The 12633-nt window shown below is 55.7% G+C and overlaps 1 protein-coding gene across 1 annotated transcript in view; it reads left to right on the top strand.

The window, feature by feature from the left end:
* The first annotated feature begins 1993 nt into the window (after positions 1–1993).
* Positions 1994–12633, top strand: part of scap (SREBF chaperone) — a 74112-nt gene continuing 63472 nt past the window's right edge. Inside the window, exons 1-2 of the mRNA XM_078398383.1 lie at positions 1994–2016; positions 9735–9926. Coding sequence (XP_078254509.1) covers positions 9805–9926 — 122 coding nt within the window. The 5' untranslated portion in view covers positions 1994–2016; positions 9735–9804. The remainder of the gene's footprint in view (positions 2017–9734; positions 9927–12633) is intronic.

The following is a 12633-nucleotide window of genomic DNA, read 5'->3' on the forward strand; positions in this document are numbered from 1 at the left end:
AGAGAGAATGGGGGGGGGGGGGTCTGAGAATGGGGACTGGGGAGGGGGACAACAGGGGTCGTTGCGGAGGGGGCTTGGTGGTGGGGGAAAGAGGGGTACTGGGAAAAGGGGAGGTCCCACTTCCCCCCTCAACCCCTTCCTCCCCCCTCCTTCCCACCTCCATCCCCACTCCCTCCCCCCTCCCTCCCCCCTCAATCCCAACCTCCTTCACCACTCAGCCCCTAACTCCCCCCCTCCCTCCTTCCCTCCATCCCACCCTCCCCCACTCCCTCCCCCCTCCCTCCACCATTCCATCCCTCTCCCCCTCCCCCCTCCTTCCACCCTCCCTCCCCTCCTCCCGGTTACAATGGAAACCCTACGAGGACGGGCCCAATGGGGAAAGAGGGGTACTGGGAAAATGGGAGGTTCCCCTCCCTCCCCCCTCACTCCCCCCTCCCTCCCTTCTCCCTCCCCCCCTCCCTCCCCCTCCCCTTCCCCCCTCCCTCCCCTTCCCCCCTCCCTCCCCCTCCCCCCTACCCCCTTCCCTCCCCTCTCCCTCCCCCCCTTCCCCCCTCCCCTCCCCCCTCCCTCCCCCTCCCCTCCCCCCTCCACACCTCCCTACTCCCTCCCTCGAAAAGCAACTGACAGAAGCACTAAGTAGCCGCGAATGTTTCAAAACCAGCACTTAACCGCGAATGTTTTTTAAAAAAGCACTTAACCGCGAATGTTTCAAAACAAGCAATTAAAAAGCACTTTTTTTTTTAAAGTATTTTTTTTTATTCCAAGAGAATGGGGGGGGTCTGAGAATGGGGACTGGGGAGGGGGACAACAGGGGTCGTTGCGGTGGGGGCTTGGTGGTGGGAGAAAGAGGGGTACTGGGAAAAGGGGAGGTCCCACTTCCCCCTCAACCTCTTCCTCCCCCCTCCTTCCCACCTCCATCCCCACTCTCTCCCCCCTCAATCCCAACCTCCATCACCACTCAGCCCCTAACTCACCCCTCCCTCCTTCCCTCCATCTGACCCTCCCCCACTCCCTCCCCCCCTCCCTCCACCCTTCCACCCCTCTCCCCCTCCTTCCACCCTCCCTCCCCCCCTCCCGGTTACAATGGAAACCCTACGGGGACGGGCCCAACGGGGAAAGAGGGGTACTGGGAAAAGGGGAGTTCCCCTCCCTCCCCTCCTCCCTCCCCTCCCCCCTACCCCTCTTCCCCCCTCCCCCTCCCCTCCCCCCCCCCTCCCTCCCCCTCCCCCTCCCTCCACACCTCCCTCCACACCTCCCTCCTCCCTCCCGGTTACAATGGAAACCCTACGAGGACGGGCCAACGGGGAAAGAGGAGTACTGGAAAAGGGGAGGTCCCCCTCCCTCCCCCCTTCCCCCTCCCCTCCCCCATCCCCTCTCCCCTCCCCCTCCCTCCCCCTCCCCCCCTACCCCCTCCCTCCCCTCCCCCTCCCTCCCCTCCCCTCCTCCCTCCACACCTCCCTCCTCCCCTCCCTCCCCCTTCCCGCCCTCCCCTCCTCCCGGTTACAATGGAAACCCTACGAGGACGGGCCCAACGGGGAAAGAGGGGTACTGGGAAAAGGGGAGGTCCCCCTCCCTCCCTCCCCCCTACCCACCTCCCTCCTCTCTCCCTCCCCCCCTTCCCTCCTCCCTTCCCCCCTCCCCTCCCCCCTCCCATCCCCCCCTCTCCCCCCTCCCTCCCCCCTACCCCCCTCCCTCCCCTCTCCCTCCCCCCCTCCCCCTCCCCCCCCTCCCTCCCCTCCTCCCTCCCCCCTTCCCTCCCCCCAACCCTCCCCCTTTCCTCCCCTCCCGGTTACAATGGAAACCCTACGAGGACGGGCCCAAACGGGCCCACTCGGTCTAGTATACTACTAAAACTCTGCGGTCCAACATTCCGTATGTATGTATGTATATGTGTATGTACGGAAGATTCCGAAGAGTTTCTGTCCATAACTTACAAACCCTACTCCTCCCTGACGGTACACCAAAGCGCTACGATTTTTGTAACCGCCATATTCACCATTAACATGGGCAACTATTGTAAGTACTTTCGTTCAAATTGAAGCTACCTTTTTAAAGCTAGAGAGATATTAAAGTTTAAATTTTCATTTCTAACCCTTTTCTTGAAGGGGCTTCAGCGCGTGATGTCACAATGGCACCCGTGCACCAATGAGAGATCAGCTCGGTTTTAAATTTACATCTTCAGCTTGTGACGTCACAATGCTTGTGTGAGATTGTTGCAACATTGTTGCGAAAGGCAACTGCCAGTTTTTTAAAGTTGTGCAAGTCACTTAACATACACAGATCAGCATGGGGCCCCTATTCCCTCCCTCCCCCCCTTCCCCCCTCAACCCCTTCCTCCCCACTCCTTCCCACCTCCATCCCCACTCCCTCCCCCCTCCTCCCCAACTCCCTCCCCACCTCCCTCACCCCTCCTCCCCTAACTCCCCCCCCTCCCTCCTTCCCTCCATCCCTCCCCCCCTCCCTCCACCCTTCCATCCCTCTCCCCCCTCCCCCCTCCTTCCACCCTCCCTCCCCCTTCTGGTTACAAAGGGAACCCTACGGGGACGGGCCCAACGGGGAAAGAGGGGTACTGGGAAAAGGGGAGGTCCCCCTCCCTCCCCTCCACTCCCCCCCTCCCCCCTCCCCCCTAACCCTCTCCCTCCCCCTTCCCCCCTCCCCTCCTCCCTCCACACCTCCCTCCTCCCTCCTCCCTCCTCCCCTCCTCCCGGTTACAATGGAAACCCTACGAGGACGGGCCCAACGGGGAAAGATGGGTACTGGGAAAAGGGGAGGTCCCCGTCCCTCCCCCCTTCCCCCATCCCATCCCCCTCTCCCTCTCCTCTCCCTCCCCCTTCCCCCCGTTCCCCCCTCCCCTTCCCCCCCCCTCCACACCTCTCTCCTCCCTCCCTCCCCTTCCCTCCGCCCATCCTCCCAATGCTTGTTTGAGATGGGTGCTACATTGTTTCGAAAAGCACCACTAACAGATCGCAGTGAGAAGCACTATGTGACCGCGAATGTTTCAAAACAAGCACTTAAAAAGCACTTATCTTTTTTTAAATATTTTTTTTTATTGCAAGTCACTTAACATACACAGATCAGCATTGGGCCCCCTATGCTCGTGGGCCACCGGGGCAAGTGTTTCGAAAAAAGCACTGAGAGTGTGTCTGGGGGAGAGAGAGAGAATGGGGGGGGGGGTCTGAGAATGGGGACTGGGGAGGGGGACAACAGGGGTCGTTGCGGAGGGGGCTTGGTGGTGGGGGAAAGAGGGGTACTGGGAAAAGGGGAGGTTCCACTTCCCCCCTCAACCCCTTCCTCCCCCCTCCTTCCCACCTCCATCCCCACTCGCTCCCCCCCCTCCCTCCCCCCTCAATCCCAACCTCCATCACCACTCAGCCCCTAACTCCCCCCCTCCCTCCTTCCCTCCATCCCACCCTCCCCCACTCCCTGCCCCCCTCCCTCCACCCTTCCATCCCTCTCCCCCTCCCACCTCCTTCCACCCTCCCTCCCCCCCTCCCGGTTACAATGGAAACCCTACGGGGACGAGCCCAACGGGGAAAGAGGGGTACTGGGAAAAGGGGAGATCCCCTCCCTCCCCTCCCCTACCCCCTTCCCCCCTCCCCTTCCCCCTCCCCTCCCCCCTCCCTCCCCCTCCCCTCCTCCCTCCACACCTCCCTCCTCCCTCCCTCCCCCCCTCCGGTTACAATGGAAACCCTATGAGGACAGGCCCAACGGGGAAAGAGGGGTACTGGGAAAAGGGGAGGTGCCCCTTCCCCCCTCAACCCCTTCATCCCCCTCCTTCCCACCTCCATCCCCACTCCCTCCCCCCCTCCTCCCCCTCCCTCCCCAACTCCCTCCCCCCTCCCCCCCTAACTCCCCCCTCCCTCCTTCCTCCCTCCCCAATCCCTCCCCCCCTCCCTCCACCCTTCCATCCCTCTCCCCCCTCCTTCCACCCCCCCTCCCCCCCTCCGGTTACAATTGAAACCCTACGAGGACGGGCCCAACGGGGAAAGAGGAGTACTGGGAAAAGGGGAGGGTCCCCCTCCTCCCCCCTTCCCCCTCCCCTCCCCCCTCCCCTCTCCCTCCCCCTCCCCCCTCCCCCCTACCCCTCCCTCCCCTCCCCCCTCCCTCCCCTCCCCTCCTCCCTCCACACCTCCCTCCTCCCTCCCTCCCCCTTCCCCGCCCTCCCCTCCTCCCAGTTACAATGGAAACCCTACGAGGACGGGCCCAACGGGGAAAGAGGGGTACTGGGAAAAGGGGAGGTCCCCTCCTCCCTCCCCCCTACCCACCTCCCTCCCCTCTCCCTCCCCCCCTTCCCTGCTCCCTTCCCCCCTCCCCCCTCCCATCCCCCCCTCTCCCCCCTCCCTCCCCCCTACCCCCCTCCCTCCCCTCTCCCTCCCCCCTCCCCCCCTCCCCTCCCCCCTCCCTCCCTCCTCCCTCCCCCTTCCCTCCCCCAACCCTCCCTCCCCTCCCGGTTACAATGGAAACCCTACGAGGACGGGCCCAACGGGCCCACTCGGTCTAGTATACTACTAAAACTCTGCGGTCCAACATTCCGTATGTATATGTGTATGTACGCAAAGATTCCGAAGAGTTTCTGTCCATAACTTACAAACCCTACTCCTTTCTGACGGTACACCAAAGCGCTACGATTTTTGTACCGCCATATTCACCATTAACATGGCAACTATTGTAAGTACTTTCGTTCAAATTGAAGCTGCCTTTTTAAAGCTAGAGAGATATTAAAGTTTAATTTTCATTTCTAACCCTTTTCTTGAAGGGGCTTCAGCGCGTGATGTCACAATGGCACCCGTGCACCAATGAGAGATCAGCTCGGTTTTAAATTTACATCTTCAGCTTGTGACGTCACAATGCTTGTGTGAGATTGTTGCAACATTGTTGCGAAAGGCAACTGCCAGTTTTTTAAAGTTGTGCAAGTCACTTAACATACACAGATCAGCATGGGGGCCCCTATTCCCTCCCTCCCCCCCCCCTTCCCCCCCTCAACCCCTTCCTCCCCACTCCTTCCCACCTCCATCCCCACTCCCTCCACCCCTCCTCCCCAACTCCCTCCCCCACCTCCCTCACCCCTCCTCCCCTAACTCCCCCCCCTCCCTCCTTCCCTCCATCCCTCCCCCCCCTCCCTCCACCCTTCCATCCCTCTCCCCCCTCCCCCCCTCCTTCCACCCTCCCTCCCCCCTTCTGGTTACAAAGGAAACCCTACGGGGACGGGCCCAACGGGGAAAGAGGGGTACTGGGAAAAGGGGAGGTCCCCTCCCTCCCCCCTCCCTCCCCCTTCCCTCCTTCCCCCCTCCCCCCCTAACCCTCTCCCTCCCCCTTCCCCCTCCCCTCCTCCCTCCACACCTCCCTCCTCCCTCCCTCCCCTCCTCCCGGTTACAATGGAAACCCTACGAGGACGGGCCCCAACGGGGAAAGAGGGGTACTGGGGAAAAGGGGAGGTCCCCCTCCCTCCCCCCTTCCCCCATCCCATCCCCCCTTCCTCTCCTCTCCCTCCCCCTTCCCCCCCGTTCCCCCCCTCCCCTTCCCCCATCCCTCCACACCTCTCTCCTCCCTCCCTCCCCTTCCCTCCCTCCCATCCTCCCAATGCTTGTTTGAGATGGGTGCTACATTGTTTCGAAAAGCACCACTAACAGATCGCAGTGAGAAGCACTATGTGACCGCGAATGTTTCAAACAAGCACTTAAAAAGCACTTATCTTTTTTTAAAGTATTTTTTTTAATTGCAAGTCACTTAACATACACAGATCAGCATTGGGCCCCTATGCTCGTGGGCCACCGGGGCAAGTGTTTCCCGGTTACAATGGAAACCCTACGGGGACGGGCCCAACGGGGAAAGAGGGGTACTGGGAAAAGGGGAGATCCCCCTCCCTCCCCTCCCCCCTACTCCCTCCCCCCTTCCCCCCTCCCCTTCCCCCCCTCCCCTCCCCCCTCCCTCCCCCTCCCCTCCTCCCTCCACACCTCCCTCCCTCCCCCCTCCCGGTTACAATGGAAACCCTATGAGGACGTGCCCAACGGGGAAAGAGGGGGTACTGGGAAAAGGGGAGGTCCCCCTTCCCCCCTCAACCCCTTCATCCCCCCTCCTTCCCACCTCCATCCCCACTCCCTCCCCCCCTCCTCCCCCCTCCCTCCCCAACTCCCTCCCCCCTCCCCCCTAACTCCCCCCTCCCTCCTTCCCTCCCTCCCCAATCCCTCCCCCCCTCCCTCCACCCTTCCATCCCTCTCCCCCCTCCTTCCACCCTCCCTCCCCCCCTCCCGGTTACAATTGAAACCCTACGAGGACCGGTCCAACGGGGAAAGAGGAGTACTGGGAAAAGGGGAGGTCCCCCTCCCTCCCCCCCTTCCCCTCCCCCCTACCCCCCTCCCTCCCCTCCCCCCCTCCCTCCCCTCCCCTCCTCCCTCCACACCTCCCTCCTCCCTCCCTCCCCCCTTCCCGCCCTCCCCCTCCTCCCGGTTACAATGGAAACCCTACGAGGACGGGCCCAACGGGGAAAGAGGGGTACTGGGAAAAGGGGAGGTCCCCCTCCCTCCCCCCTACCCACCTCCCTCCCCTCTCCCTCCCCCCTTTCCCTCCTCCCTTCCCCCCTCCCCTCCCCCTCCCATCCCCCCCTCTCCCCCTCCCTCCCCCCTACCCCCTCCCTCCCCTCTCCCTCCCCCCTCCCCTCCCCCCCTCCCCTCCCCTCCTCCCTCCCCCAACCCTCCCCCTTTCCTCCCCTCCCGGTTACAATGGAAACCCTACGAGGACGGGCCCAACGGGCCCACTCGGTCTAGTATACTATTAAAAACTCAGATCTTGTATGTATATATATATATTCCACTGATGTCGGCTGAATACGGCAATTCCGGCAAAACGGTGAACCGTAGCGCCACGATTTTTGTATCGCCTTAATCAGCATGCGGTTCGCTGCTGGAAAATGATATTTTTATTTAATTCGGACGCATATTTTTTAAGTTACAGAGGTTTAAAAGTGCTGCCCCCCCCTCATTTATCGAAGTTTTGACAGAAGGGGGGCGCTGCGGTGCGGCAGTGCTCAGTACGCATGCGCGGAATCTCCTCACTCTGTACTCAGCACGCATGCGCGGCATCTCCTCACTCGCACCAAAACAATGGACGCCGTTAGCGGCGCCAGCCCGCGATCACCGGCTCACCTCTCCTCTCTCCCCTTGCTTCTCTCCTCTCTCCCACACCCGGGAGAACATCTCCCCGCTATCCCCCCCCCCCCCCCGGGCCTTTGAATGATGAGATCTCCCGAAGCCCCCCCCCCCCCCACCTGGACTTTTCACAGATCCGATCACCCGCACCCCCCCCCCGGGCCTTTAACTGATGCTAAGAGTGTGTCTGGGGGAGAGAAAATGGGGGGGGGGGGCTGAGAATGGGGAATGGGACAACAGGGGTCGTGCGGAGGGGAATTGGTGGTGGGGGAAAGAGGGGTACTGGGAAAAGGGGAGGTCCATATCCCTCCCCTCTCCCCCATCCCTCCCTCCCCCCTCTCTCCCCCCCCCCTCCCTCCCTCCACAAATACCACCCCATCTCTCATCACCCTCCCCCCCTCCCTCCACCCTCCATCCTCCACCACTCCCTCCCCCTCGATCACTCCACACCTCCCTCCCCCAAACCTCCCTCTCCCTCCCTCCCCCCTTCACTCCCTCACCCCCTCCCGGATACAATGGACGGGCCAAAGGGGAGAGTGTGGGGAGAGTAAGAGTGGGGATGGGGGACGAGAGAATGGGGGAGTGGGGAATGGGCCCAACGGGCCCACTTTGTCTAGTTCTTGTTATAACTCTCCTTACATCTCCTTTAAACTTTGCCCTCTCACCTCTGAGCTATGCCCTCTAGTATTATTTCACCCTGGGAGAATGGTTCTGTCTGCCCCCCCTACCTGTGCCTCTCATAATGTTTTATGCTTCTATCAGATCTCCCCTTAACCTCTGACGTTCCAGAGAAAACAATACAAGTCTGTCCAACGTCTCCCTGCAGCTAATAGCCTCGTGCCTTGTTTACATTGGGTTTGGTAAGCTCCGGCCAAAGAGACATGGAGTTCTCAACACCATCCTGACCGCTCCTCCTTCCCTCTGAGCGATCATGGGCCACGATTCTCGTAGGTTTGTGGACATGATCTGAACTTTATTTTAAAAAAACAACCACAGATGCGGGAAATCTAAAACAGAAGTAGAAAACGCAGGAAATGCTCAGCAAGTCGGGTGGCATCAGTAGCACGAGAAACAAAGTCAACGTTTGACGTCAGAGACCCTTCGCCAAAATTGGAAAGGAGTCAATAGACAATAGACAATAGGTGCAGGAGGAGGCCATTTGGCCCTTCGAGCCAGCACCGCCATTCAATGTGATCATGTCTGATCATTCTCAATCAGTACCCCGTTCCTGCCCTCTCCCCATACCCCCTGACTCCTCTATCCTTAAGAGCTCTATCTAGCTCTCTCTTGAATGCATTCAGAGAATTGGCCTCCACTGCCTTCTGAGGCAGAGAATTCCACAGATTCACAACTCTCTGACTGAAAAAGTTTTTCCTCATCTCAGTTCTAAATGGCCTACCCCTTATTCTTAAACTGTGGCCCCTTGTTCTGGACTCCCCCAACATTGGGAACATGTTTCCTGCCTCTAACGTGTCCAACCCCTTAATAATCAAATAATAGTAAAAAGAAGCTTGTTCTGCTGCAGAGATGGGGTGGGGTTATCTCAATATAAACAATACCACAGTGGCGCAGCGGTAGAGTTGCAGCGCCCGGGTTTGATCCCGACTACGGGCGCCGTCTGTACGGAGTTTGAATGTTCTCTCCGTGACCTGCGTGGGTTTTCTCCGAGATCTTCGGTTTCTTCCCACACTCCAAAGTCATACAGGTCTTTAGGTTAATTGGCTCGGTAAATGTAAAAATTGTCCCTAGCGGGTATAGGATAGTGTTAATGTGCGGGGATCGCTGGTTGGCGCGGACCCGGTGGGCCGAAAGGGCCTGTTTCCGCGCTGTATCTCTAAATACGTTTTATATCAGATATCTGTATCTGTATAAGGGTGGCAGGGTGGTGCAGCGGTGGAGTTGCTGACTTACAGCGCCAGAGACCTGGGTTTCATCCTGAATACGGGTTCTTGTCTGTACGAGAGATCAAAGGGGACAAAGATCAAGGAAAATAGAGAATGGGTCATTGTTTGCTGAGGGGAAAGTGACAACCAGGCCTGCAATCAGTAAAGTGTAATCATGAGTACAGTAAAACTAGTGGGAGAACTCTGATGGGGGAACGACGGAGAGGGAAAGCAAGGGTTACTTGAAGTTTAGAGAATTCAAATATTCATTCCGCTGGGGTGTGAGCTGCCCAAGCGAAATATGAGGTGCTGTTCCTCCAATTTGCACTGGGCCTCACTCTGGCAGTGGAGGAGGCCCAGGACAGAAAGATCAGTAGGAAAAAAACTGCAGATGCTGGTTAAAACCGAAGGTAAACACAAAATGCTGGAGTAACTCAGCGGGTCAGGCAGCATCTCGGAAGAGAAGGAATGGGTGATGTTTCGAGTCGAGACCCTTCTTCAGACTGATCTCACGTTTCGGGTCGAGACCCTTCTTCCGAAACGTCACCCATTGCTTCTCTCCCGAGATGCTGCCTGACCCGCTGAGTTACTCCAGCATTTTGTGTCTACCACAGAAAGGTCAGTGTGGGAATGGGAAGGGAAGGGGAAAGCGTTTAGCAACCGGAACTCTTAATTATTTATCAATTAGTTGACTTCTTTCTTACAGGTCTGTTGCTGTGACCTACACCCTGGTGGTTCTCTGATTAATGACAGTCATGTGGTAAAAGGCAACAACGATGACCATTACTGAAAGGCTGCGTGAAAAGATATCGCAGGCATTCTACAACTACGGCCTCTTCTGTGCATCTTACCCCATCCCCATCGTCTTTTTCACTGCTGGCTGTATCTTAACATGCTGGTAAGTAAAACAAACAGAGAAACATAGAAAATAGGTACAGAGTTAGATGGAGTCCTAGGTGCTAGTGGAATCAAGGGATATGGGGAGAAGGCAGGCACGGGTTACTGATTGTGGATGATTAGCCATGATCACAATGAATGGCGGTGCTGGCTCGAAGGGCCGAATGGCCTCCTCCTGCACCTATTTTCTATGTTTCTATGACATGCTGCCCTTCGAGCCAGCACTGCCATTTAATATGATCATGGCTGATCATCTAAAATCAGTACCCCGTTCTTGCGTGTTTCCCCATATCCCTTGTTTCCGGTTAGGCCTCAGAGCTATATCTAACTCTTGAAAACGCACATCCCCCAATAACTCTTACCAACCTCTACAGATGCGCCATAGAAAACATTTTATCAGGATGCATCACAGCTCGGTTTGGCGAACAGCTCCAAGATTCAAGATTCAAGATTCAAGATAGCTTTATTTGTCATCCAATATTGGACGAAATTCAGTCACCCACAGTCCAACAATAAAAGCATTAAATAAGCATTAAAATTACACAACCCCAAAAAACCCCCAAAACACAGTCCAACAATAAAAGCATTAAATAGGCATTCAAATTACACAACCCCAAAAAACCCCAAAACACAGCCCAACAATAAAAGCATTAAATATGCATTCAAATTACACAACCCCAAAACCCCCAAAAAAAGAAACATCCATCAAAGAAACATCCATCACAGTGAGTCTCCTCCTCCAGTCCTCTCTCTCCTCACTGTCATGGAAGGCCACAATGTCTTTCCCTTCTCCCGCTGTCCTCGCCCGTCCATCCAAGACCGCGAGAAATTGCAGCGCATTGTGGACGCAGTCCAGATCCTCACACTAACTGCCAATTTCAGGCAGAGTAGTGCAATATACAGTGCATTCAGAAAGTATTCACACCCCTTCACTTTTCCCACATTTTGTTACGTTACAGCCTTATTTTAAAATGGATTAAATTCTTTTTTTTTATCATCAATCCATACACAATACCCCAGAATGAAGAAGCGAAAACAGGTGTTTAGAAATTTTTGCAAATAAAGTGAAAAGATGCCCCTCATGTTCCTATTAAACTTTTCCCCTCTCACCTTAAACCTTTGTCCTCTGGTTCGTGAACCCCCTACCGTGATTAAAAGACCGTGCATTCACCCTATCAATTCCCCTCATAATTTTATACACCTCTATATAATCCCTCAGCCTCCAGTGCTCTTAGAAAGAAAGTCCTAGCCTGCCCAACCTCTCTCTCCTGTAGCTCAGGCCCTCAAGTCCAGGCAGCATCCTTGTAAACCTTCACTGCACTCTTTCTGACTTAGTTTATGTTCATTATTCAGCAAGCCTGCTGTTAATTTGACTATCCAAATGAGTCAATTTTTGGCAGTAAACACAGTTGTGGCTTTGAAGTAGTTACTGAATACTAAACGTCACCCATTCCTTCTCTCCCGAGATGCTGCCTGACCTGCTGAGTTACTCCAGCATTTTGTGAATAAATACCTTCGATTTATACCAGCATCTGCAGTTATCTTCTTATACTAAATGTGGAAGAGAAGTCTGGGGGAAGCCCTTGGTGTGACCAAATTAGTATAATAATATATAATAATAATACATTTTATTTGTCATATGTAGGTTGGCACAGGGTCAAAGGTACAATGAAATGTATTTGACAAGACAACGGGTCACCTCAGCAGTAATATTCCAAGGATAAATAAGATTTAAAAAATGATATTAGTAAGGTAAAAAGACAATATTAAAAATAGTTTAAAAGACAATATCAAAAATAATCAACATCTATGATGTGAAATATGTTTATGAGTTCAGAAGCCTGATGGCCTGATGGCCTGATGGTAGAAACTGTTCTTAAGTCTGGTGGTCCGCGCAGCCATACTCCTGTATCGTCTGCCTGACGGTAACAAGGAGAACAGCCTGTGTGCTGGGTGGCTGTGGTCCTTGATGATGCTGCGTGCCTTCCGCAGGCACCGCCGGTAGAGAATGTCCTGAATGGCCGGGAGACAGTTGGCAGTGATGTGCTGTGCCGTCTTCACCACTCTCTGTAGTGGTCCGGACATGGTTAGGTGACATTCCTACTACTGCCATGATCACATTGAATGGTGGTGCTGGCTCGAAGGGCCGAATGGCCTCCTCCTGCACCTATTGTGTATTGTCGATTGAAACTGGAGATACGGAAAAATTGCAATGTTTAGGATGATGGTGCTGTGTGCACGTGGGAATCTTGGAACTGCGCCACTTTAGTCCGACCTTGGAAAACATGAACTATTTTGGCGTATGCTTTCCTTTCAACAGTGCCTTAGGCTTTCCAGTAAATTAATGGAAATTCATTCCCACCAGTAGCTGCCCCCACAAGCTCATCTCTAGTTTACATATCACAAAATGCTGGAGTAACTCAGCGGGTCAGGCAACATCTCTGGAGAGAAGGAATGTGTGACGTTTCGGGTCGAGACCCTTCTTCAGACTTCTTCAGAGTCTGAAGAAGAGTCTCGACCCGAAACGTCGCACATTCCTTCTCTCCAGACATGCTGCCTGACCTGCTGAGTTACTCCAGCATTTTGTGATACCTTCGATTTGTACCAGCATCTGCAGTTATTTTCCTACACGTCTCTAGTTTAGTGTAGTTTAGTTTTTAGTTTAGGGACGCAGCACAAAGACCCACCTAATCCACACCGACCAGCGG

Source organism: Rhinoraja longicauda, chromosome 4 (assembly GCF_053455715.1).
Source record: "Rhinoraja longicauda isolate Sanriku21f chromosome 4, sRhiLon1.1, whole genome shotgun sequence".
Classification (NCBI taxonomy): domain Eukaryota; kingdom Metazoa; phylum Chordata; class Chondrichthyes; order Rajiformes; family Arhynchobatidae; genus Rhinoraja; species Rhinoraja longicauda.